At 38.4% G+C, this 23,536-nt stretch overlaps 1 protein-coding gene across 6 annotated transcripts in view; it reads right to left on the reverse strand.

The window, feature by feature from the left end:
* The window catches only part of CCDC171 (coiled-coil domain containing 171), a 383,549-nt gene that overhangs the window by 244,696 nt on the left and 115,317 nt on the right, over positions 1-23,536 (reverse strand). For all 6 annotated transcript variants that reach the window (XM_074017436.1, XM_005581679.5, XM_045373284.3 and 3 more), the window contains one exon: positions 19,434-19,536. In XM_074017436.1, coding sequence (XP_073873537.1) covers positions 19,434-19,536 — 103 coding nt within the window. The remainder of the gene's footprint in view (positions 1-19,433; positions 19,537-23,536) is intronic.

A 23,536-nucleotide genomic window follows, 5' to 3' on the forward strand; every position in this document is an offset into this window, starting at 1 on the left:
GAATTACTTGTCTGTGTTATATTAAATTTGAGTTTCCTCAAAACCTTTGTTTTGAATTACCTATCTGAAAGGTCATATGTCTCTGTATCTCGAGGGTTGGTCTCTGGTCCCTTATTTAGTTTGTTTGCTGAAGTCATGTTTTCTGGGATGGTTTTGATGCTTGTGGATGTTCTTCAGTGTCTGGGCATTAATGAGTTAGTTATTTACTTTAATCTATGCAGTCTGGACTTACTAGTACCTGTCCTTCTTGAGAGGCTTTCCTCGTATTTAAAGGGCTTTAGGTGTTGTGATCTAAGTTTTTGGTCACTGCAGCTATATCTGCATTAGGGGGCACCCAAGCCCAGTAACACTGTGGCTCTTGCAGACTCAGAGGCACCACCTTTGTGGGCTTGATAAAATCCAGAAGAATTCTCTAGATTACTATGTAGAGACTCTTGTCTTCTCTTACTTTCTCCCAGACAAACAGAGTCTCTCTGTGCTGAACTGTCTAAAACTGGGGGAGAAGTGACACAAGCACCCCTGTGGCCACTACCATTAGAACTGCACTAGGTCAAACCTGAAGCCAGCACAGCATTGAGTATCACCCAAGACCTGCTGTAACCATTACCTGGCGACTGCCTATGTTTGCTCAAGGCCCTAGGGCTCTACAATAAGCAGGTAGTGAAGCCAGCCAGGCTCGTGTTCTTCTCCTCAAGACAGCAAGCTCCCCCAGGTCCTGGGAAGATCCAGAGATGCTGTACAGAAGCCAGGGCCTGGAGTTGGAAACCTTAGGAATCTACCTGGCACTCTATTCTATTGAGGCTGAACAGGCACAAGACAAAGTCCTTCCCACTCTTCCCTCCCATTTCCATAGCAGAGGAGTCTCTCCTCCTGGCCACCACTGCCATAGGCCCATAAGGAGTACTTCCAGGCTACTGCCAACGCCCACTCAAGGTCCAAGAGCTCTTCAATCAGCTTGTGGTGAATGCTGCCAGGTCTGGGAATCATCCTTCAGGGCAACAGACTCTCCTGTGGCCAAGGGCAGGTCCAGAAATGCCATCGAAGAGCCAAGGCCCGGAATCAGGGAGCCCAAGAACCTACTTGGTGCTCTACCACCCTGTGGTCAAGCTAAATTAGCTGCAAAACAAAGACCCCTTTGTTCTTCTCTCTGCTGTTCTCAAGCAGAAAGAATCTCTTGCCATAGCCACCACAGCTGTGAATGTGCTAGGTCACACTTCAAACCAGCAGATCTCAGAGTCTCACCAAAGGTCCACGTGTGTACTACATGGGTACTGCTGCTGATTATTCAGGCCCCAGGGGCTCTTTAGTCAGTAGGTGATGAATCCTGCCAGGACTGGGTCCTTCATTTCAAGGCAGTGGGTTCCCTTCTGGCCCAGGGTGTGTCTAGAAATGTGATCTGGGAGCTAAGGCCTGGAATGAGTCTCAGGACTCTGCCTTGTACCCTATCCTTTCATGGCTAAGCTGGTATCCAAGCTGCAAGAAAAGGTTCTCTTTACTCTTCCCTCACCTGTTAAGCAGAAAGAAGGGGTCTCTTTCAGAGCTGTGAGCTGTGCTGCCTGAAGTTGGAGGTGGGGTACCACAAGCACTCCCTTTGCTGCCCCCGCTGGTGTCTCACTAGGTCACATGCCCTCTAAGTCCACTGGCTCCGAGCCCAGCACAGCACTAGGACTTGCCTAGGAGTTGTAGTCCTTGTGGCCTAGATTGTCTTTCAAGTTTATTTAGGACCCCTGAGCACTTTAGTCCACAGTGGCAAGGCTTGCCAGAGCTCAAATTCCAACTGCTAGGATGGACAATTCCCCTCTGGCTAGGGCTAGCCTACATGCCCCCTCCATGAGCACTGGCTTATTCTCAGTGTTGCTTTCCACTGTGACAGGGCAGCACGGAGCTTCAATGCAAAGTCCCACAATCACTGTGCTCTCCGTCCCCCAAGTGCACAGATTCCCCTCACCACATAGCTGCTGCTGAGGCATGGAAGAGGGGTGGTATCAGCAATTCAAAACTGTCTTTCAACCCTCTTCCATGCCTCTTTCAGTGATATGAAGTTTGAAACAGGTACTGTGACTGCTCATCTGATTTTTGGTTCTTATAAAGGTACTTTTTTTTGCCTAGATAACTGTTAAATTTGGTGTTCCTGTGGGGGTGATGATCACTGGACGCTTCTATTCAGCCATCTTGCTCAGCCTCCAGCTGCTATGGTTTGAACACGTCCTCCAAAGTGTTGGAAACTTAATCCCCAATGCAGTGCTGAGAAGTGGAATCTTTGAGAGGTTACTGGGTTATGAGAGCTTTACCCTCATGAATGAATTAATGTCATCACAGGAATGAGTTTATTATCTTAGAAGTAGGTGTGTTACAAAAGTGAGTTCTCCCCAACTCTTGCTCTCTCTTGCCCTTTCATATTCTACCATGAGATGATGTAGCATAAGGGCCCTCACCAGATGTTGGCCCCTCAATCTTGGATTTCCCAGCCTCCAGAACTGTAAGAAATAAATCTCCTTTCTTTATTAATTATCCAGTCTCAGGTATTCGTTATAGCAGCACAAAAGGAACTAAGACAATGTCCCACCCAAATTTATTATAAAAAGAAACACTGGTCCCTTAACCTGACAAAATGCTTACAAAAAAAAAGGGTCACCCTAAACCAAGGACCTTATTGAGTGATTTGACTTAAGCTAATAATATTCTAATAGCTACAGTATGGCCCAAAAAACAATGAACTATAAAAGCTATCCTATCAAAGAAAGGTGTAAAAACTCACAAAGAGTAGCAGAAAAGATTTGAACAGTGATCATAATTAGCTTTTCAAAAGTCAAATTCCAAATGAAGAACAGAATATATCAGGAACACTTTATACTTGAATAACATCAACTCAAAATCCTGAGGTTCCCTCTCCCTCTGTCTGTACTTGTATTTCTCTATACATAGGTGCCAGCCTATACTTTCACTCACCACACCCTATTTCGATCTCTCCCTCTCACTTTTAAGTAGGTTTCAGCTCTGGCTGTACTTTGGCAAGTCTTTTCTTGAATTAGTAGCCCACAGGAGGAGGTGGAGTAGAAAAAAGATTCCAAGCCCTCTATTTACACGTTTCCTTTTAGACAATCTCAAAAACTAAATAATTTTTCATAACTCATATAAATCATTGTTTTTCAAGCTGGCATCATTATTTCAGTAATCTATAGTTCTATAGAAAAAAAAAAAAAAACAGTAACTTTTCATGAATGGAGTCTATCTTCTCCATCTTGTTACCTACTTCATTTTTCTACAAGATCCCAAGAAGGGAGAATTAGTAAGAAATAATAGAGGGAGAATATAGATAAAAGACAGAGGTTTTTTAATACAGTTATCAATATAGATTATGAGTGGTCACGTTCATGTTCCGAACTGAACTCTGTTGTTTAGTGTTGATTTTTGATCTCATAGTAGAAAACAGAAAATAATGTTCAAATGAGTTTTGTTTTCACCTGATAAAATCCAAACATTTAATATATAATGTATTAATAACTAAGAAAATTCTCTTTTCATTTTAAAAGCACTAATACAAACACTTTATTGGCAGTTAGACTTTTTTCAAACTCAGACCACAACACTGTATATCGTCTTAATCACTGAATTTATAAATAAAAACCCTTCATTATCTTGCAAACAGTAGTGCCCATTCTAGAGTGTTTAGGGAAAATGGTTCATAACTTTTCTAATATATGGAAAGTATTTATTATGTAAGTCCTTCTCACTCTCTAACTGTATCTCTTGGGAGAATTCAAAAAACACTTCCTTTACCAAAGCTTATATATTAGTAATGGAAATATATTAGTAACGGAAGTCCCAGCTTCCTTGATGAGCTCTGTGTAGCTTGATAAGCTCCATGTGGCTAGAAGGCAAAGAATAACAGCAAACACTGGTGCTATCAAAATGGGTTCCCTGAATTTAGTGAGAGTGATTGGATCTTGGGTAACAGAGACCAAATGGTAGCAGTTAACTTCCAGAGACAAAGTGGACATGTTTAGCATAATGGGTAGTGGTTTGACCTACAGAGATCACTGACACTGGCTAAATGATCACAGTGTTCCTAGAACCAAAATCAATGGGCAGCATAGTTAAGTCTTATTTGATTTGTATAAGTAGAAAAGTCCTAGGTCTGATTACCAGAAGTGGGACTTAAGTAAAGAAAAAAGGAAGAACTAGTCCTCAAATACTTCTCAGACTTGAGCTAATTCACAGACTTAGGGACCTGTGAATAAAGAGGATGGGTCTCTGTTAGCAATCCTGACACAGTACCAAAAAATACTGTAAATCTTCCTCCTAACCTTCCTCAAAGAAACATGCAACTATCTAACAGGGTAACTGTACTGGGGGAGAGGAATTAACTACATTTATCAGGGACAACTGGACACTGGATCTGAACTGCCATTAATTCAGGGAGACCTAAAATGTGCTACTGTTCAATAGTCAGGGTAGGAGCTTACAGAGGTCAGGTAATTAACTGAATATGAGCTGAAGCCTCTCTCTAGTGGGTCCAGTAGGTACCTGAACCCGCCCCATAGTTATTTTCCCAGTTTGGAACACATAGTTAGAAAGGACAAATGCAGCAACTGGCACAATGTCCACAGTGGTTACCTGGACTATAGAGGGATATTACAGAGGAAAACCAAGTGGAAAAGCCAAGAGGAAATCACCGGTACTTTTACCTACCAAAATACAAATTGAAAGTAATGCCACACTCCTGGCAAGACTGTAGAGATTAGTGTCTTTTAAAGGACTGAAAGATGAAGGCATGGTGATTCCTACCACATCAGCATTCAACTCACCTAACTGGGCTGCTACAGAATACAGATGGATCTTATAGAATGACAGTGAATTAATCAGTATGACTCCAATTGCTGCTGCAATTAAATATGCAGTTTCATTGTGAAACAAATCAACACACTTTCTGGCAATTGGAATGAAGACATTCATTCTACCCCTTTAGTAAAGACCACCAAGACCAGTTTTTTTCATCTAGCAGGACCAGCAATGTACCTTTGTTGACACCCTACCACAGAGCTATATCAACTCTGGCTCTCTATCACAATCTAGTATGTAGAAATCTTGATCAACTGTCCATTACCGAAGATCTCACATGCTGTATTTCATTTTCTACTAAATTGATGGCATTGTTCTAAATTGACCTGATGAACAGAAAGTAGCAACTACTCAAATTCAAGATGTATACAGCATTTCACAGGTCCTTATAAGTGGATCATAGTGTAAACTTTTAGGAGTTAGAAGTAAAGCAAGCCATCCACTACAGATAACTATTCTTTTGAAAATGAGCTTTGGACTTGCTACTGGTCCTCAGCAGATTCTGAATACATGGCCAACAATTCACCACGTGACTAGAGGTTGCCCATCATAAAATGGTTACTGTGTGGTCTACCAATCCATAAATGTTGGCATAGACAATAGCACTCTATCATCAAATGAAAGTGGTATATAAGTCCTGAAGGCACAAGTAAGCTGTATGAGCAAGTAGCCCAGATTCCCATGGGCCCTATTCCTGTTACATTGCTTCCTCTCTCTTAACCCACACCGTGGATGCATGGAGCGTTCTCTATGACCAGCTGACAAATAGGAGAAAAAATGGGCTCGGTTTATGGATGGTTCTATATGACATGCTGACATGATTCAAAAATAGGCAGCTGCAAGCAGCACTACAGCCCCACTCAAGGGTGGCTCTGGAGAACAGTGGTAAAAAGATTCCTCCCAGTGAGCAGAACTTCGAGTAGCGGATGTGACTATCATTCTTCCTAGAATGAGAGATGACCAAAGATACAAATATACACCAATTCATGTGTGGTGTCTAACCGTTTGACTGAATGTTTAGGGACTTGGAAAGAATGTGAATAGAAAATTGGTAACAAGGTTGTCTGGGGAAGAATATGTGGACAGACTTCTTCAAATGGGCACTGTGCCCAGATAAACTTCAGTAGACAAGGATCTTAATAATCAGGAGGGCAAGATGAAGTATTTTATGGATATCAATCAATGTTTTTTCCTAGCCATCTTTGTCTCCTCAAAATTGAACAAAAGTGTCATAGCAGCAAGGACAGAGGTAATATACAGGCTCAGCAATATGAACTTCCATTCACCAAGGCTGATTGGGTTACAACTCCTATTGAATGCCAAATTCATGAATAGCAAAAACAAACACTGAGACCATGATATGACACCATTCTCAGGGGGGATCAGATAGTAACTTGGTGGCAGGTTGATCACACTGAGTAACTTTCATCATGGAACGTGCAATGCTTTATTCTTACTAAGATAGACACTTACTCTTGAATACAGATTTTCCTTCCCTAACCATACGTTTCTGACCAAACCCCCATCCATGTATATACAAAATACTTTAATTCACCATCATGTATTCCAAATGGCATTGCTTCTGATCAGAGAATGCATTTTACAACAAATGAAGTGTGGAAATAAGATTGTTTCCATAGGATTCACTGGTCTTACTATGTTTCTCATCATAAAAACACAAACTTTGTATGATTTCACTTAATATAAGGTATCTAAAGCTGTCAAATTCATAGAAAAGAAAGTAGAAGGGAGGTTACCAGGGACAAGGAGGAAGGAGAAAAGGGGATGTGATGGTGAATTTTTTATCAACCTGACTGGGTCACTGGGTGCCCAAATATGTGGTTAAACACTCTTTCTGGGCATATCTGTGAGGGAGATTAACATCTGAATTGGCAGATTGCCCTCCCTAACTTGAGTGGGCTTCATCCAATCGGTTGAAGGTCTGAAGAGAATAAAAACCTGAATAAGAAAGAATGCTTACTCTCTGCCTTGCTGTCTTTGAGCTGCAACATCAATCTTCTCTTGCTTTCAGGCTCAGACTCCTACCAGAGCTTACATCATCAGCTCTCCCAGTTCTCAGGACTTCAAACTCAGACTAGAACCATACTATAGCTCTCCTGGATAATAGACCCTCCTGGAATACAGGTGTGGACCACCTCACCAGGGATGGAACCATATCCAGCTGAGCTGCTTGCTGACATCAAAGCAATAGGGTATGGGTAGTAAAGGAAGTTAAAAATACCAGTTACATGTGACCAGACAGAAAAAGAAGGACTCCGTACAGAGTACAGACAGCCTCAACTTACAATGATTCAACTTAAGATTTCTCAACTTTACAATAGTGCAAAAGCAATACACATTCAATATGCTCCTCGACTTACAATGGGTTTATCTGACCTTACTTTCCCAGCTCCTCCCACAATTGCATAAGGTCAAATTCTTAATAAGTTCCTTATTCGAAAATACTATAGTGGTTCTGACTACCCAATCAAACTCTAGCTTTACATGTTCCTATCCTATAATACACACTTGATCTTCACAGTTACTTCCTATATTTATAATTCTTAATATTCTATGATTAAAATGGAAAAAACTGTCTACAATTTCTCCTAAAGAGAAATAATAAGAACAAGCCTAGTAAAGGCAAAATGTAATTAAACCTATCATAACAAATATGATAGTGTTAAACAGGATATGAACTGAGAAATAAAAATCGAAAATTCAAACTGATATAGGTCAAAGACTTACAGAACTCAGAAAAGAAGTGTACAAGATGAAGAATTCAAAGTGAATTTTTAAAAACATACAAGTTTAAAGAAAATCAGAGGTCAAGCCTTAATCAAGTCTTCAATTCTGTACTGTCCAATCTGTGGACAGTAAAATTTATTTAACAGTGATTATTCATATTCATATTTAAATTATTTAAAATTAAATTTTCAATTCCTTAGTCATGACAGTCATATTTCAAGCACTTAATAGCCACATGTGGCTACAGTCTACTATATTAGAACAACAGATATAGAGCATTTCCATTACTGCAGATTCCATTACCAATTTAGAGGAAATCTACAGAACAAAAAAACATGTTAAACTATACAGTGGGATGCAATCCGAAAAATGCAGGCTGTGAAACTCCTAGAACAAATGAAACAGTTTTTTAACAAATAAATTTCAAACAAAAACGATAAACAAAAGGAGACAGAAGGCCAGGTACGGTGGCTCACACCTGTAATCTCGGTGCTTTGGGAGGCCGAGGCAGGTGGATCACCTGAGGTCAAGAGTTCAAGACCAGCCTGGTCAACATGGCAAAACCCCATCTCTACTAAATAATACAAAAATTAGCTGTACGTGTTGGTGCACACCTGTAGTCTCAGGTACTTGGGAGGCTGAGGCAGGAGAATCGCTTGAACCTGGGAGGCGAAGGTTGCAGTGAGCCGAGATTGCACCACCGTACTCCAGCCTGGACAACAGAGTGAGACTCCATCTCAAAAAAAAGAAAAAGGGCCGGGCACAGTGGCTCATGCCTGCAATCCCACCACTTTGGGAGGCCAAGGCAGGTGGATCACGAGGTCAAGAGATGGAGACATCCTGGCTAACACGGTGAAACCCCCTCTACTAAAAATACAAAAAAAATTAGCCAGGCATGGTGGCAGGCACCTTTAGTTCCAGCTACTTGGGAGGCTGAGGCAGCAGAGTGGCATGAACCTGGGAGGCAGAGCTGGCAGTGAGCCGAGATGGCACCACTCCTGCCTGGGCGACAGAGACTCCATCCCAAAAAAGAAAGAGAGAGAGACAGACAGACGAGGAGAGGAACCTACAGATTTTTTAAAGTCAGCCAACCATAATATCTAGACCTTCTCGGCATACTAATTTAAACAAACTGATATTATATGAGATATACAAGAAAATTTGAAATTTATGATACTAAGAAATTTTTAACTTTTTACATATGATAATGATCTTGTATTTATATTTTTAAAAAGACTTCATTTTTTAGAGAGTCAAACTTAAATATTTATGAATAAAATTAAACATATCTGGGATATGTTTTCAATATAACACAGCAGATATCTGTATTATACAGATATATAATACAGAAATATCTGGGATATGCTTTCAATATAATACAGCAGAGGGGAAGTAGATGAAACAAGATTGGTTCTTAAGTTGATAAATGTTGATCTGAGTGGCGAGGGCAAGAGATTTTGTTATACTATTCTGCCTCCTTTTGTACATATCTGAAATTTTTCTTAAAAAAAGATATGCAATTAATTACTGGATGAATTTGAAGGAAAAGAGATCATAGGAGGATCTTATCTTTTTTAAAGCAAACTTTATTGAGGTTTCTCTTGGGAGGAAAAAAAATGTTCATTTTACATATTTCTGCTCTTATAAGTAACACGTGTTTTTCCTTTATTCTTATAATTTTAAAAATTTCAAAAATATATTTAAATGCAGGTGTTATTTGATGATTTTTCCCTGTAAAGCAGTGATCTCATCTGGCATGCTACAATCTTTTTTATCTCAAACAAGTGTTTTTGAATTATATCTTCAATTATTACATTTGTTTCATTTACTCTAGTTTTCGCCTTAGAAAGACGTACAATCTTTTCATTGGTACTCCATATTATCATCTTTTCCCTTTTTCTTTCCTTATCTGTTTTAACTCTTTGTTTTTTTCCTCTGCATTTTATCTCTGTGTTCTTTTTTCTACATTTTGTCCTCCAAATCACCAATCTAAAATGTTAATTGTAGATTGTAGATTTTCTAATGTCAATTCTGTCATAGCTACTCACAATTTTTAAATTTACTATCCTATTTTTAGTTTCCTTAGACTCCTTCCTTATGTCATTCTTTTACCTGTTAATCTTATTTGGTTTTTTTCGGAGTAGGAGGAGAATTAATCTCTTTCTATTTCAGCCCATTCTTTCCTTATTAATCCCATTTGAAAAAGGTCATTTCTTTTTGTAGCCTACTGTGGACGCCAAATAGCTTCCAAATTTTATTCCGATTTCCACGGTGAATCATTTCATCACTCTGTTCTAAATGTACCAGGTACTGTTCCTTTCCCCTTGTTTTGTGGTGCTTAGTTTTTCAAAAATTCTATTTAGTTTTCCTTAATTTTTAAATGAAAAAAAGAGTAAAACCTAACCATATTTAGAAAGTTTGAAAAAAGACTGTATGTATAAACTCTCCAAAGCTCTACTCTGAATCAATTACATAGTGATAAAACCCCCTCTAAGATCAATATCTGAAGCTACAGGAATGTACACAGTTCCTATTATATTTTTCGGCAAGCAGCAATCCCTGAATTTAGGTGGTATCATCTCCCAATCTACTCCCTGGACTTCTGGCACATACAGTTAGATAGACTATAGGGAAAATTTTATCTCTAGTATGAACTGCTACCAATTTTTTTTGTCTTGATTCCTAGAGACAATACAAAGGAGACTTCTCAGAACTTTACCTCCAATCCCTGGGTCATTCCTGGCTGGCTGTATTCTGGGAGTTACAAGTTACAAGGAGATGGTATAGGAGTTGAAAGAAAGACGGGTAAAATACTCTTATTGCCTCAGAAAGCAGCACCTACACAGCAGAAAGATAGCTTCCCAATTTTATAGTAGGTACAGACCCTCCATTTTCAAAAGTGGGAGGATACCGTGGCAGGAGAACAAAATGTCTGTCTACTGTCATAGGATAAGCCAAAGGGAAGTTGATTGTACTTTCATTCCAGTTCTACTGACTATGTATTATATATACTCTCCCCAAGGGAGGGTGAATATTTATTTGATTTCCAGTATTACTGTGTGTTTTCAACATTTCTGTGCATTCATTAGTATGAAAGTGTGGAGCTACTTTATAGGAGGCTACCAGGCTGCTGACACTTTAAACTTGATTGTTTTACAAATCATAAATAACAACGTAGGCATGAAGCAATGCTTAATAATCAGTATTTTGGGGGTGCAGTGGCTCATGCCTATAATCCCAACACTTTGGGAGGCCAAGACGGGGAGATCACCTGGGGTCAGGAGTTCAAGACCAGTCTGGCCAACATGGTGAAACCCCATCTCTACTAAAATTACAAAAATTAGGCAGGTGTAGTGCCGGATGCCTGTAATCCCAGCGACTTGGGAGGTTGAGGCTGGAGAATTGCTTAAACCCAGGAGGTGGGGGTTGCAGTGAGCCAAGATCATGCCACTGCACTTCAGCCTGGGTGACAGAGCAAGGCTCTATCTCAAAATAATAATAATATTAATAATCAGTATTTTTTAATTATCTGAATGTTTTCTTTATACAATACTATACTCTCTACAAAAATTTAAAACTTAAAGAGAAATAAGGATAACTATAAAAACAAGATGAAACACAATGAACTGTTTCAGTTCAGTCATTTAAAATTCACGTATCCAGAAAAAGTAGGAAAGAGAGGGAGAATAATAGTATGTTTTTAAACTTTGGGATGAATGATAACACCCCATTTCTAGGAAAGCCTATGAAGTTGAGATACAACTGTAAAGTAAGGAAGGGAGAAAGTAGATAAATAATAAGAAGGCAGAAAATCCAAAGAGAAGAGAACAAGAAGACTACAAAAGATGGCTGGAAATGAGTAGCAATTAGCACAAAGTTAAATGGCATAGTCTCATTTTATTCCAACTATCAACTATCTTTAACATATCTGAGTAGATGAAGCAAAATAGAAATGAGTTTCTATTGTTATCAAATTGTAACCAAAGTAGCTATGCCTGATACAAAATATTCTGACATTTACAAGCATTCTTTGCATTAAGAAAAGTCAAAAAATGTACACTGGCATCTATTAATGATCTCATTACAAAATGTTAAGAGTACTCAGTAAAGCTACTCCCTTGGATTTCATAAACTGAAACTATGAGTATAATGAAGTGGGGCAAGTTTGGTTTGTAAACCTCAGTGAATTAGAAGATCAGGGAAGCAAGAGAGAAGAAATCTGCAAATGACAACAGAGGAAACTGTGTGCTGCTCCTATAGCCATCCTCAGCTTCTCAACCACCCATGAGACTCTAGTTAAAAAAGATAACAGCTACAAGGTTCATAAGAAGAATTAAAAATTCTCAGGAGGATACTAGGTGTAGGCAATATTCCTTTATGAAAGAAGTAAAGGAGGAGAGGTGACAGGAAAAATCCAATTTGTTGTCTTGATTTTCCTAAGAGCACTCCCTGAGACTGCCCAATTCCCGGGTGACATATACATGCCCAAAGGAATCAAATGCTACTGCTTTTATTTCCTGGGATCCTTCAGCCTCTCCAGGTAAAAAGAAAAGAACACCTCTACAGTATTACAAATGATTTCCTCAAGGAAAGCTAAAGAAGGTTGGAGTCTCAGTGAACGTGAAAGTCAACCACGCTAAAAAAAATTCAAGACTGAGCCACAAGGAAGACTTTCTTTCATGAATCCTAAGAAGAAAAAGTCACATTCTTGATGTTTGCTGAGACTCTCAGGCATAGGTGAAACTATTAGAAGAAATACTCACAGCAAAAATACTACATGGGGCTGGGCACAGTGGCTTACACCTATAATCGCAGTATTTTGGGAGGCTGGGGTGGGAGGATTGCTTAAACTCAGGAGTTTGAGACCAGCCTGGGCAACATGGTGAAACCCCATCTCTACAAAAAATACAAAATTTAGCCAAGCATGATAGCATGCGCTGTAGTCCCAGCTACTTGGGAGCTGAGGTGGGAGGATCACTTAAGCCCAGAAGGTTGAGACTGCAGTGAACCATGACTGCACCACTGCACTCCAGCCCAACCAACAGAGTGAGATCCTGCCAAGAAAAAAGAGAAGAGAAGAGAAGAGAAGAGAAGAGAAGAGAAGAGAAGAGAAGAGAAGAGAAGAGAAGAGACAGACAGAAAGACAAAGACGAAAGGAGAGGAGAGGAGAGGAGAGGAAAGGAAAGAAAAGACTACATGGGTTCAAAGTAGGAAAGGATTTCCCCCCCACACATCCTACTATAAGAATTTCCACCTGAAAAGACATGAGATAGGAGCAACTGTAGTGCTTCAATTTTAGTTGATAGTAGAAAGTAGAAATAGGAAATAAATGTCCCTAATGATAGAGGCAATCAAGATGACATTTCTACGATCCATGAAAGATTATACATCTGTTCCACTTGAGGTCAATCTTCCTGGTGACTCCTTATGGATGCTATCCAAAGAGCTGCTATAATTTAGAAAGCGATTCCATGATCACCTTTATAACTTCAAAACTTAAAATGTAAAATAGACCTTCAACCTGATATTAATTCATTCATATTTTTATTCATATTCAACAAATATTTTTTGAGTGACTGTTTTGTGCCAAGTACTATTCTAGCTGCTTAAAATACACTAATGATTAAAGGAGACAAATATTCTCATCCTCATGGAACTGAAATATAATAATAAATGTTCCATATACTGTGATAGAAATGTTTGACTGCAATAGGTGCTATGGGGGAAAAAAGTGGAGCATGCAAGGGAGAGACATAGTGAGCCCAAATAACATAGGAATGGGCAATAAGCAAGCTTCATGGAGAAGGTGAGATCTGAGCACAGGCCTAAGGAAGACAAGAAAGAGAGCTACGTAGATACACTAGGTAAAAAGCTTTCTGGGTAGAAGGAATGGTCAGTACAAAGGCATCTAAGGTAAGAGCATGCTTGGCGTATTCAAGAAATGGCAAGAAGCTAGAGAGGCTCAAACACAGGGAAGCAGGGGAGAGTAGTGGGAGGTGAGGCCAAAGAAGCAATGAGAAACAAGCAAGCCATTGATACCACTTTGGCTTCTAAGTAAAGCACAGGATCCTACAAGGTTTAGAGCAAAGAAATGACACACTCTAACTTAGGTTTTTTGTTGTTGTTGTTTCCGTCCAGCTTTACGGAAGTGTAACTGCCAAAAAAGATTATATATATTCAAGGTGCAAAACTTGATTGTTTGATATCCATATACACTATGAAATGACTACCACAACCAAGTTAATTAACACATCCATCACCACACTTGGTTATCTACTTATTAAACAAGTATTGTGTTTACTTTCAAGTCTAATGCATAGTCAGTGGGACTATGCATTAAACTATATAGCTTCTGCCCAGCAAAGGAAACAATCAACAGAGTGAAGAGACAACCTATAGAATGGCAGAAAATATTTACAAACTATTCATCAAATAAGGGACTAATATCCAGAATACACAAGGAACTCAAACAATTCAACAGCAAATAAATAAACCCAAATGATCCCAATAAAAAGTAATGTTTACTTTCAAGTCCTATCAAGTATGCTAGGATATCTTCGAGGGAAAAATCTACTTTAAATAGTGACATTTGTGTGTGTGTGTTGGTAGCACATTCTTAGAATTCATAACAAAATTAATTCAATAGTCAAGTGCTAGGTGTGCACATATGGTCCCAGCTACTCCTGAGGCTGAGGGAGGAGGATTACTTGAGCCTAGGAGTTCAAGTCCAGACTGGGCAATATAGTGAGAGCCCATCTTTAACAAATGAATAAAAAAATAATTAATTCTGTTATCTTGGGAAGAATTTTCCAGAGATCTTCTCTTTTGTAGCAATGGCAAGAAGGCAGTGGAGCTTTACCTCCTCTTTTTCTCTCGACATGGTGATTCCTCTGATGGATCTGGGCAAATTATTTTGACAACTTCTGTAAAGCATTCACCATTCCAGGTGCCATTAGAAACATTTGTGATTCATGGGAATAGGTCAGTATGTCACAGGAATTTGGAAGAAGTTGATTCCAATCCTCATGGATGACTTTGATGAGTTCATTATAAAATGACAACAAAGGATTTAGGATATGACATAAATGTAGTTGATAAACCAGCAGCGGAGTCTGAGACAACTGACATCAGTTTTAAAACAAATTGTAGCCGGGCGCGGTGGCTCACGCCTGTAATCCCAGCACTTTGGGAGGCCGAGGCGGGCGGATCACAAGGTCAGGAGATCGAGACCACGGTGAAACCCCGTCTCTACTAAAAATACAAAAAATTAGCCGGGCGCGGTGGCGGTCGCCTGTAGTCCCAGCTACTCAGGAGGCTGAGGCAGGAGAATGGCGTGAACCCGGGAGGCGGAGCTTGCAGTGAGCCGAGATCGCGCCACTGCACTCCAGCCTGGGCGACAGAGCGAGACTCCGTCTCAAAAAAAAAAAAAAAAAAAAAAAAAATTGTACTCCGGGGAGGCGGAGGTTGCAGTGAGCCAATATCGCGCCACTGCACTCCAGCCCGGACAACAGTGCAAGACCCTGTCTCAAAAAAAAAAAAAAAAAAAAAAAAAAAGAGATTGTACTGTGGGTAAAATGGTATCAAACAGCATGGCCTGGTACAGAGAAATCTTTCATGAAGGTAAGAGTCAACTGATGGAGCAAACTTCATCATTGTCATCTTAAGAAACTATGTCCATATGTAGAAGAATGAAAATAGACTCCTCTTATTGTATTAAAAAATCAACTAAAAATGGATTAAAAACTCAAACATAAGACCTGAAACTACAAAACTACTAGAAAAAACATATGAGAGATCCTTCAGGACAAAGATTTTATGGCTAAAACCTCAAAAGCACAGGCAACAAAAACAAAAATAAATCAATGAGACTATGCATTAAACTATATAGCTTCTGCCCAGCAAAGGAAACAATCAACAGAGTGAAGAGACAACCTGTAGAATGGGAGAAAATATTTACAAACTATTCATCAAACAAGGGACTAATATACAAGGAACTCAAACAATTCAACAGCAAAAAAAAAAAAAAAAACCCAAATGATCCCAATAAAAAGTAGGCAAAGGACATAAGTAGACATTTCTCTAAAAAAGACATACAAATGGCAAACAAGTATATTTTAAAATGCTCAACATCACAAATCAGGGAAATGCAAATCAAAGGGACAAGGAGATATCATCTCACCACAGTTAGAATGGCTAGTAGCAAAAAGACAAAAAAAAAAAAACAAACGATGGGGAGGATGTGGATAAAAAAGAACTCTTACATACTGTTGGTGGGAATGTTAATTAGTACAGTTATTATGAAAAATAGTATGGCAATTTCTCAAAAAAACTAAAAATAAGCCAGGCACAGTGGCATACACCTGTATGTAGTCCCAGCTACTCAAGAGGATGAAGTGGGAGGACTGCTTGAGACCAAGAGTTCAAAACTAGCCTGGGCAACATCCCAAGAGTCTATATCCTTAAAAAAAAAGTCTGAAAACAAAGCTACCACGTGATCCAGCAATCCCACCACTGATACTTATCCAAAGGAAAGAAAAGCAGTATATCAAAGGGGTACCTGTACTGTCATATGTATTAGAGTACTATTCAACAATAACCAAGATACAGAATCAACCTAAGTGTCCAATAATGGATAAATGGATAAAGAAAATATGGTATAAACCAGATGCTACCACACCTAAAGTCCTAGCTATTTAGGAGGCTGAGGCAGGAGAATTGTTTGAGCCCAGGAGTTCTAGGCTATCCTGAGCAACACAGCAACACACTGTCTCTAAAAAAATAAAAGAGTATGTGATGTCTGTGTGTATATATATACATATACACCCACATACAGACACATAATGGAATACTATCTAGCGATAAAAAGAATGAAATCCTGTCATTTGTAGCAACATAAATAAAACTGTAGGTCATTATGTAAAGTTAAGTAAGCCAGGCGCTGAAAGACAAATATCCTATGTTCTCACTCACACGTGAGAGCTAAAAAAGCAGATCTCACAGGGGTAGAGAGTAGAATGGTGGTTACTAGTGGTAGTGTGGAGGGTGGTATTGAAGAGAGGTAGATTAATGGGTATAAACATATAGCTAGATAGAAGATATAAGTTCTAGAGTTCAATAGCACAGTAGGGTGACTACAGTTAACAACAATATATTTTATATTTCAAAATAGCCAGAAGATTTGAAATGTTCCCAATAGAAAGAAATGCTAAATATTCAAGGTGACCAGTATCTTCAATACCCTGATTTTATGATTACACATATTTTATGCATGTATCAAAATATCACATGCCTCATAAATGTATATATAAGTATGTAAAATTATTATGTATCCATTTTTTAGGGAACAAAAAAGAAATTGCCATGGCTAACGCAACCTTCAGCCGCCACCACCCTGATCAGTCAGCAGCCATCAACATCAAGGCAAGACTCTCCACTAGCAAAAAGGTTATGACTCACAGAAGGCTCAGATGATTATTAGCATTTTTGGGCAATAAAGCAAATTAAGGTATGTGCATTTTTTGACATAATGCTCCCACAACTTAATGGACTACACTATAGTATAAACATAACATTTAAACATACTGAGAAGCCAAAAAATTCGTGACTCACTTTCTTGCTTATGTAACAAAAACCCAATCTGAGTAGAAACAGAGCCCATTATAAAGGCACAGAGCTGTTTTATACAAGCCAATAGGAGGAATGAAACCAGGTCCCAAGCAGTTATGTAAATCAATCTGGATATAAACTAAATACTCAGAAGGGGTCATCAGCAAGATAATTTAATGAAGAGACTACAGAAATGTGTGCAGGTTAACAGATCCCAAAAGGTATGATGAGGCACCAAGAGCAAGCAAGAGTAGAAAACGAATATTATGTCTTAGCTAAAAGGTCAAGTGGAGAGAATGTCACCATAGTCCAACAAGAGCCACAGCCATGAGAGAGGGCCCACCCAACAGGCACTGCGGCTGCTGAAAAATGAAACCACTGCCAAAAATGCAGTGGAGCAGAGGAAGCAGAGGAAATAAATATCTTGACTGCTTTCTTCTCTCATTCCCTTAATCTCCTGCGGGTGCACCTACTGTCCAAACCCAACCAGAAGCCAGAAGGCAAAGGAGCACAGATCCACAGAAGTCAGCCTCCCAAGGCACACAGCAAAACGGAGAACAGAGGAGAATGGATCAGTGAGGGAAGAAGGGTGCAAAAGAAAGAAAAACCAGCACAAAATGGAAACATGTTACCACTCTGTAATAATCCAAAAATCACTAATTCACGAGCACGGTCTTTCCCAGGAACACATTCCCTGTAATATACAAAGTATGCATCTATACAGAAAATTAGGAAGATAAAAAAAGGATGGTTAATAAAAGAATAAAAATACAAATTTTAATAGAAAACTCTGTACGCTTAGTAATAACTTACGAGTTGCTTTGTTACCAACTATTTTACTTTAAAACTCAAACGAGACATGACCACATTATTCTTAGCTTTTCTAATTCAACTCTGAATACTAAAATAATATTGAGGCATATGATATACTGTGACAATATTTAACAATTTTTAAAGATCCTAACACCATTAAACACCACTGATACATCTCAATAATAAAAACGTATCAGTGCAAAGCAAAATTTTCTCCTCCAAAGCTGTAATAAATATAATTGAAACTGGATACCTATACCTACTTTTATGACACTTTTATATCCTTTGATTTGTCCATGATAACAAATTATGATACATTAATGCTTTTGGGAAAAGTTTACATAAAAACAAAGATAGTTACACATTAATTTCATAAAAGCTAAAAACATAGAGACTTAAAACATAGACAATAGCAAAGCACACTACATTTCCAATAGCTTACCAACCGAGAAATCTACAGATCCAGAAGGTAAAATATGAGCCTTGATGAGGTCCTTCCAAGTTTTCAAGGACAAAAACTTCCTGAACTGAAGAGTTATCTAAAGAACTTATTTGCCAAATTGCTGTTAGATTCCTTTTAAAATTTGTTTTTTTAAAAAACAGTCCTGCAGCTCAATTTTTAAGAGTGAGAAATTTAATTTTATGTGCCTCTTGAAGAACAGAATTGTGTTAGAAGACCACCAAATAATTCAAGGCTGACAGTAGGGCAAAAGAAAACTGAGGTAGAAAAGTATGTCAAAGCTACTATAGCACACATAATAACATAAACACAAAACACTAAGAAAGTGGAAATAGTGAACAGAATTCATTAGGCAACCATTGCTTTTGCTAGTTCTCAAAATATGTCTACCTAATTAATATACAATTTTATAGCTCTTTATCATATGAAGTGGGCTAATAACTACAACTAAAATATTTCACCTAAGCATTCTTATCTGGACAGTATACGTATATGGCAGTAGGAAATAAAAACCAGCTTAGAAAACCGGTTTGGAAAGTACAGAACATGCGCTATGCTACAGCCTGTGTCCTACATAACCTTTTAAATACATGACCTTTAAGTTGCTGAAGGTTGCCTCAGAATTTGGCTCAGTTTGATCGAAACATCTGTTCCCCTTGCAGGTATACTGTAAGGACTTTTTTCTCAGTTGGATTCAGAACACAGCAAGTGAGCCCTTGTCTGTCCAATCACACAGACCCCAACACTTGTAAATCAAGTTCTGGGAGGACAACAGCAGGTCCACATTCCGTCACCCTTTCTCAGCCAGCTAGGCCAACTGACTGCTGTGAGAACTGCTCTTATCATGTCATCAAATCAAAACATGTTGAGATGAGGGACTATAAGAGGCATCTGCAGAATTCCCAAAATGTAGTGACTTTGGAACATTGACAGATGCATCTGTCATTTTATACCTTCAACTAACCTGATGTCCACTGGCCCGACACAGTAAAGCTGTCCAAGATCGATTCCAATTCTTTCACGTTATTTTCACATGTCTCTACTAGGAAGGCCTGGTGCTTCTTAGCCTTTTAATTAAGAAAAAAATTACACATAATAAGGTCACGTATTATAAGAGGGGCAGATTTTTAGTGTGAACATATATAACACAAGTATAAACAAGATAATGATTCCATTCAAATATATTATTAATAAACCATCTTTCTCTCTTAATCCTACTTTTTACTTGGCTTAATGTAACACTGTACAAGGTCTTATTAACAATTTACTGAGGAGTTAGTGCTGGCACTATTCTAAGTGTTTTATATACAGTGATTCATTTTATCCTCACAATAACCCTATCATGGAAAGGCTATTATTATCCCAATTTTAGAGATAAGAAAACTGAGACAGAGGAATTATGGAACACTGAAAAAATCATGACTACAGTCATATGGCAAGTTGCCAGACGGCAGTCAAAAGCGAAGACAGTTAAGACCAATTTGAAGTTACTGCAGCAGTCAAGTGATAGTAGCTTGGTCTAGGGTATTGACAGTGAAAGGAGAGAAGGGGTAGGGAATGGAAGCAGTGGACAGAGACTTAGAAGGTAGAACAGCCAGACTTTAGTAAAATTGCATTGGGTTAGACCACACTGATTGGACTGGACTGAACTGGATTGGATTGGATGAGGATAAGGGAAGTACTGAGAAAAAGAAGAGTTGACACTGATTCCAAGGTTTTAAGTTAGATGAACTGGGTGGACTTCAGTAGTTGAATCAGAATAATGATGGTAGAGGGAGTCTTGTTTTGGCTATTTTTGTTTGTTTACTTGCTTGCTTCTTTTTGGCAGGAGGTATGAATCATTAATTCTGTTTTAACCATATTCCACTAGAGATACCTAAGACACTCTGCACCAGCACAATGCCTGTCAAGTAACAGGTGCCAAATAAATATATTTGAATGAACAAATGACAAATAAAGTAGAAAAATATGGGAGGTGGCTGAATATAATTGGCGTAAATGTTAGAAGTAGGGTCAGGTATAGGTTTGGGAATCATCTATAGATACTGTCTGAAACTTGCCTTAAAGTGTTTGATGGGAAATGAAAAGAGCCTAGGACAAGTCTTACGGAACTCCAGCAATTTAATAGACAGAAAAGAAGTCAGCAAACAACACTAAAAAAAGAAAAAGAAAAACAGAAGGGGATAACGTCATGAAAACCAAGATGTGGAAACATTTCAAGAAGTTCAAGAAGAAAGTTGTCAATCATGCCAATTCAAGCAAAATGGAGACTAAAAACTGGATCTTGGGGTTGGAAGTAATTGGTGACCTTGGTGAAATGTTTCACTGTGTTATAATAATTATAACACAGACTGGAATAAGTTAAAGGAGTAAGCCTGAATTTTTTTCTTGACTGAGAGATGAGTAAATAGAAACAGGAAGTTTAGACAACTCTTTCTTGGTAAGAAGGAAGATGAGATAAAGGGCAGTAGTTGGAAAGGAGGGAAGGGTCAGAGATGAGTTTTGTCTTTATTTAATATATGAGAAACTTAAGCACATTTAAAAGTTGATGTGAAAGGTATGTTTATAGATACAGAAAAAATGGAAGAATAGATATTATAAAACAAACTTACATCCTTAAAATATGTAAAATTAATTGATGTTTGTTTAGATGTCAGCTCAATTATCACTTCCTCAGAAAAACTGTCCTTTACCTACCTGACTATATCAATTCTCTCTCTATCACATTCACCTCAGCACTTATCACAATTATGATTCACTTTTATTTGAGTTGGTCTTTTATTAATGTGTCCATCTCATGGAATTTAGGCTCCATGAAGGGAGTAAATGTCTCTTTTTTTTTTTTTTGTCCTCACCAGTACATCCCCAGTGTTTCCCCTAAGCAATACCTAGTTTCTAAAATAAGTGTTAAGTAGTTAAATTAATTATAGCATGTTATCAGCAGAAAAATCAATTAGGATTCATCCACACAGACTTTAAATAGGAGGATGCTCTTCATCAATGAAAGATAGCTAAGTTATCTTGTTCAGCTAAAAATAAAAAGGGAAGTAGGTTGACAATATGCTTAATATGATGCCATATGTGTGAAGTGTGTGTGTGTACCTATTTGTAAATGCAGAGAGAATCTCTACACAGAATCTTTTTTTTTTTTTTTTTTGAGACGGAGTCTCGTCCTGTCACCCAGGCTGGAGTGCGGTGGCATGATCTCAGCTCACTGCAACCTCCGCCTCCTGGGTTCAAGTGATTCTCCTGCCTCAGCCTCCCAAGTAGCTGGGAGTATAGGTACCCACCACCACGCCCAATTAATTTTTGTATTTTTAGTAGAGAAGGGGTTTCACCATGTTGACCAGGCTGGTCTTGAACTCGTGACCTCAAGTGATCTACCCGCCTCAGCCTCCAAAAGTGCTGGGATTACAGGGGTGAGCCACCAGGCCCAGCCCAGAATCATTTTTAAAAGTAGTCATTATGGTTGCCCCTGAGAAGAGAATCTGGGTGGTTAAAAGAAAGATTTCATTTTTCACTGTAGAACTTTTTTCTATCTTTGAAATCCTGTATCATATGCATCTATTATCTATTCATCAAAAAGTTAGATTTTTAAAAAAGAGTAAAAAGTAAATAAGCCAACAAACAAAAAATGACTTGTCTTTTTTTTTTCTGAGACAAAGTCTTGCTCTGTCACGCAGGTTATAGTGCAGTGGCACAATATCGGCTCACTGCAACCTCCACCCCCTGGGTTCAAGTGATTCTTGTGCCTCAGCCTCCTGAACAGCTGAGACTACAGGTGTGCGCCACCACACCCAGCTAACTTTTGTGTTTTCAGAAGAGACAGTGTTTCACCATATTGGCCAAGCTGGTCTCAAACTCCTGGCCTCAAGTGATCCACCCACCTTGGTCTCCCAAAGTGTTGAGATTACAGGCGTGAGCCACCACACCTGGCCAAAAACTCACTTTACCATGGCAGATAGACACGCGGGCTGTTATTGTGATATAAAACACTCAAGAAGTCCAGATGGAGACTTCTGGAAATTAGCAAAGCACAGACTCACAGGTCAATGTAAGGCTGGGTGCAATGGCTCACTCTTGTAATCCCAGCACTTTGGGAGACCAAGGCAAGAGGATCAAGCCCAGGAGTTCAAGGTGAGCCTGGGCAACATAGTGAGATCCCATCTCTACAAAAAAAACAAAAAATCAGATAAGCATGGTGGCACATGCCCGTAGGCCCCAATTACTCAAGAGGTTGAGGTGGGAAGATTGCTTGAGCCCAAAAAGTCAAAGCTGCAATGAGCATGACTGCGCCACTGCACTCCAGCCTGGGCAACAGAGCAAGACCTTGTCTCAAAAATAAAATAAATATAATACAACATAAATAAGTCTAAATAAAATATATTCTTGCTAATGGCAATCAAAGTTTACCTTAAAAAAAATAGTATTTATAAAGCACCAAGTTTATATATACATATAAAACATATATTTATAGGTATTTTTAACTATTAAATATTTAAATATTCTATTAAATTATTTAAGTATATTATGCTCAGAGTAAAAAAAAATCAAATAGAGAAAAATAAAAGGTAACTCGAGTTTTATTCACAGTGTGTTTTATAATTATAGGATATATCTATATATAATTTTTTAATTCAAATGGGATCATAATATACACACTATTATATTACTTTCTTTTCCATTCACAGTATGTTTCACATCTCTCCACGTCACAAACTTTTTTAGCTGTATAGTACTCCACTGGTCAGATATACCATAAATTAACTTAACCAGTCCCCTCTACTGCTAACATTTTTTAGGTTTTTGGCAGTTTTTTTGCTATTAGTGACAACACTACAATATACAATCTTATATATGCTCTTTTTATATTTTGCATGCACATTAAGTATATCTACTCTATAAATTCCTAGAAATAGATTTGATGAGGCAAAGGCAAACATACTGTTTTCAGACAATTGTTAACAAATTACTCTCTAATCAGTTATACCAATGGATACTACCATGAATGGTATGAGTACCTATTTCCCAATATCTATCCAATAGTAGGCATTACCAACTTATTTA

Source organism: Macaca fascicularis, chromosome 15, assembly GCF_037993035.2.
Source record: "Macaca fascicularis isolate 582-1 chromosome 15, T2T-MFA8v1.1".
Classification (NCBI taxonomy): domain Eukaryota; kingdom Metazoa; phylum Chordata; class Mammalia; order Primates; family Cercopithecidae; genus Macaca; species Macaca fascicularis.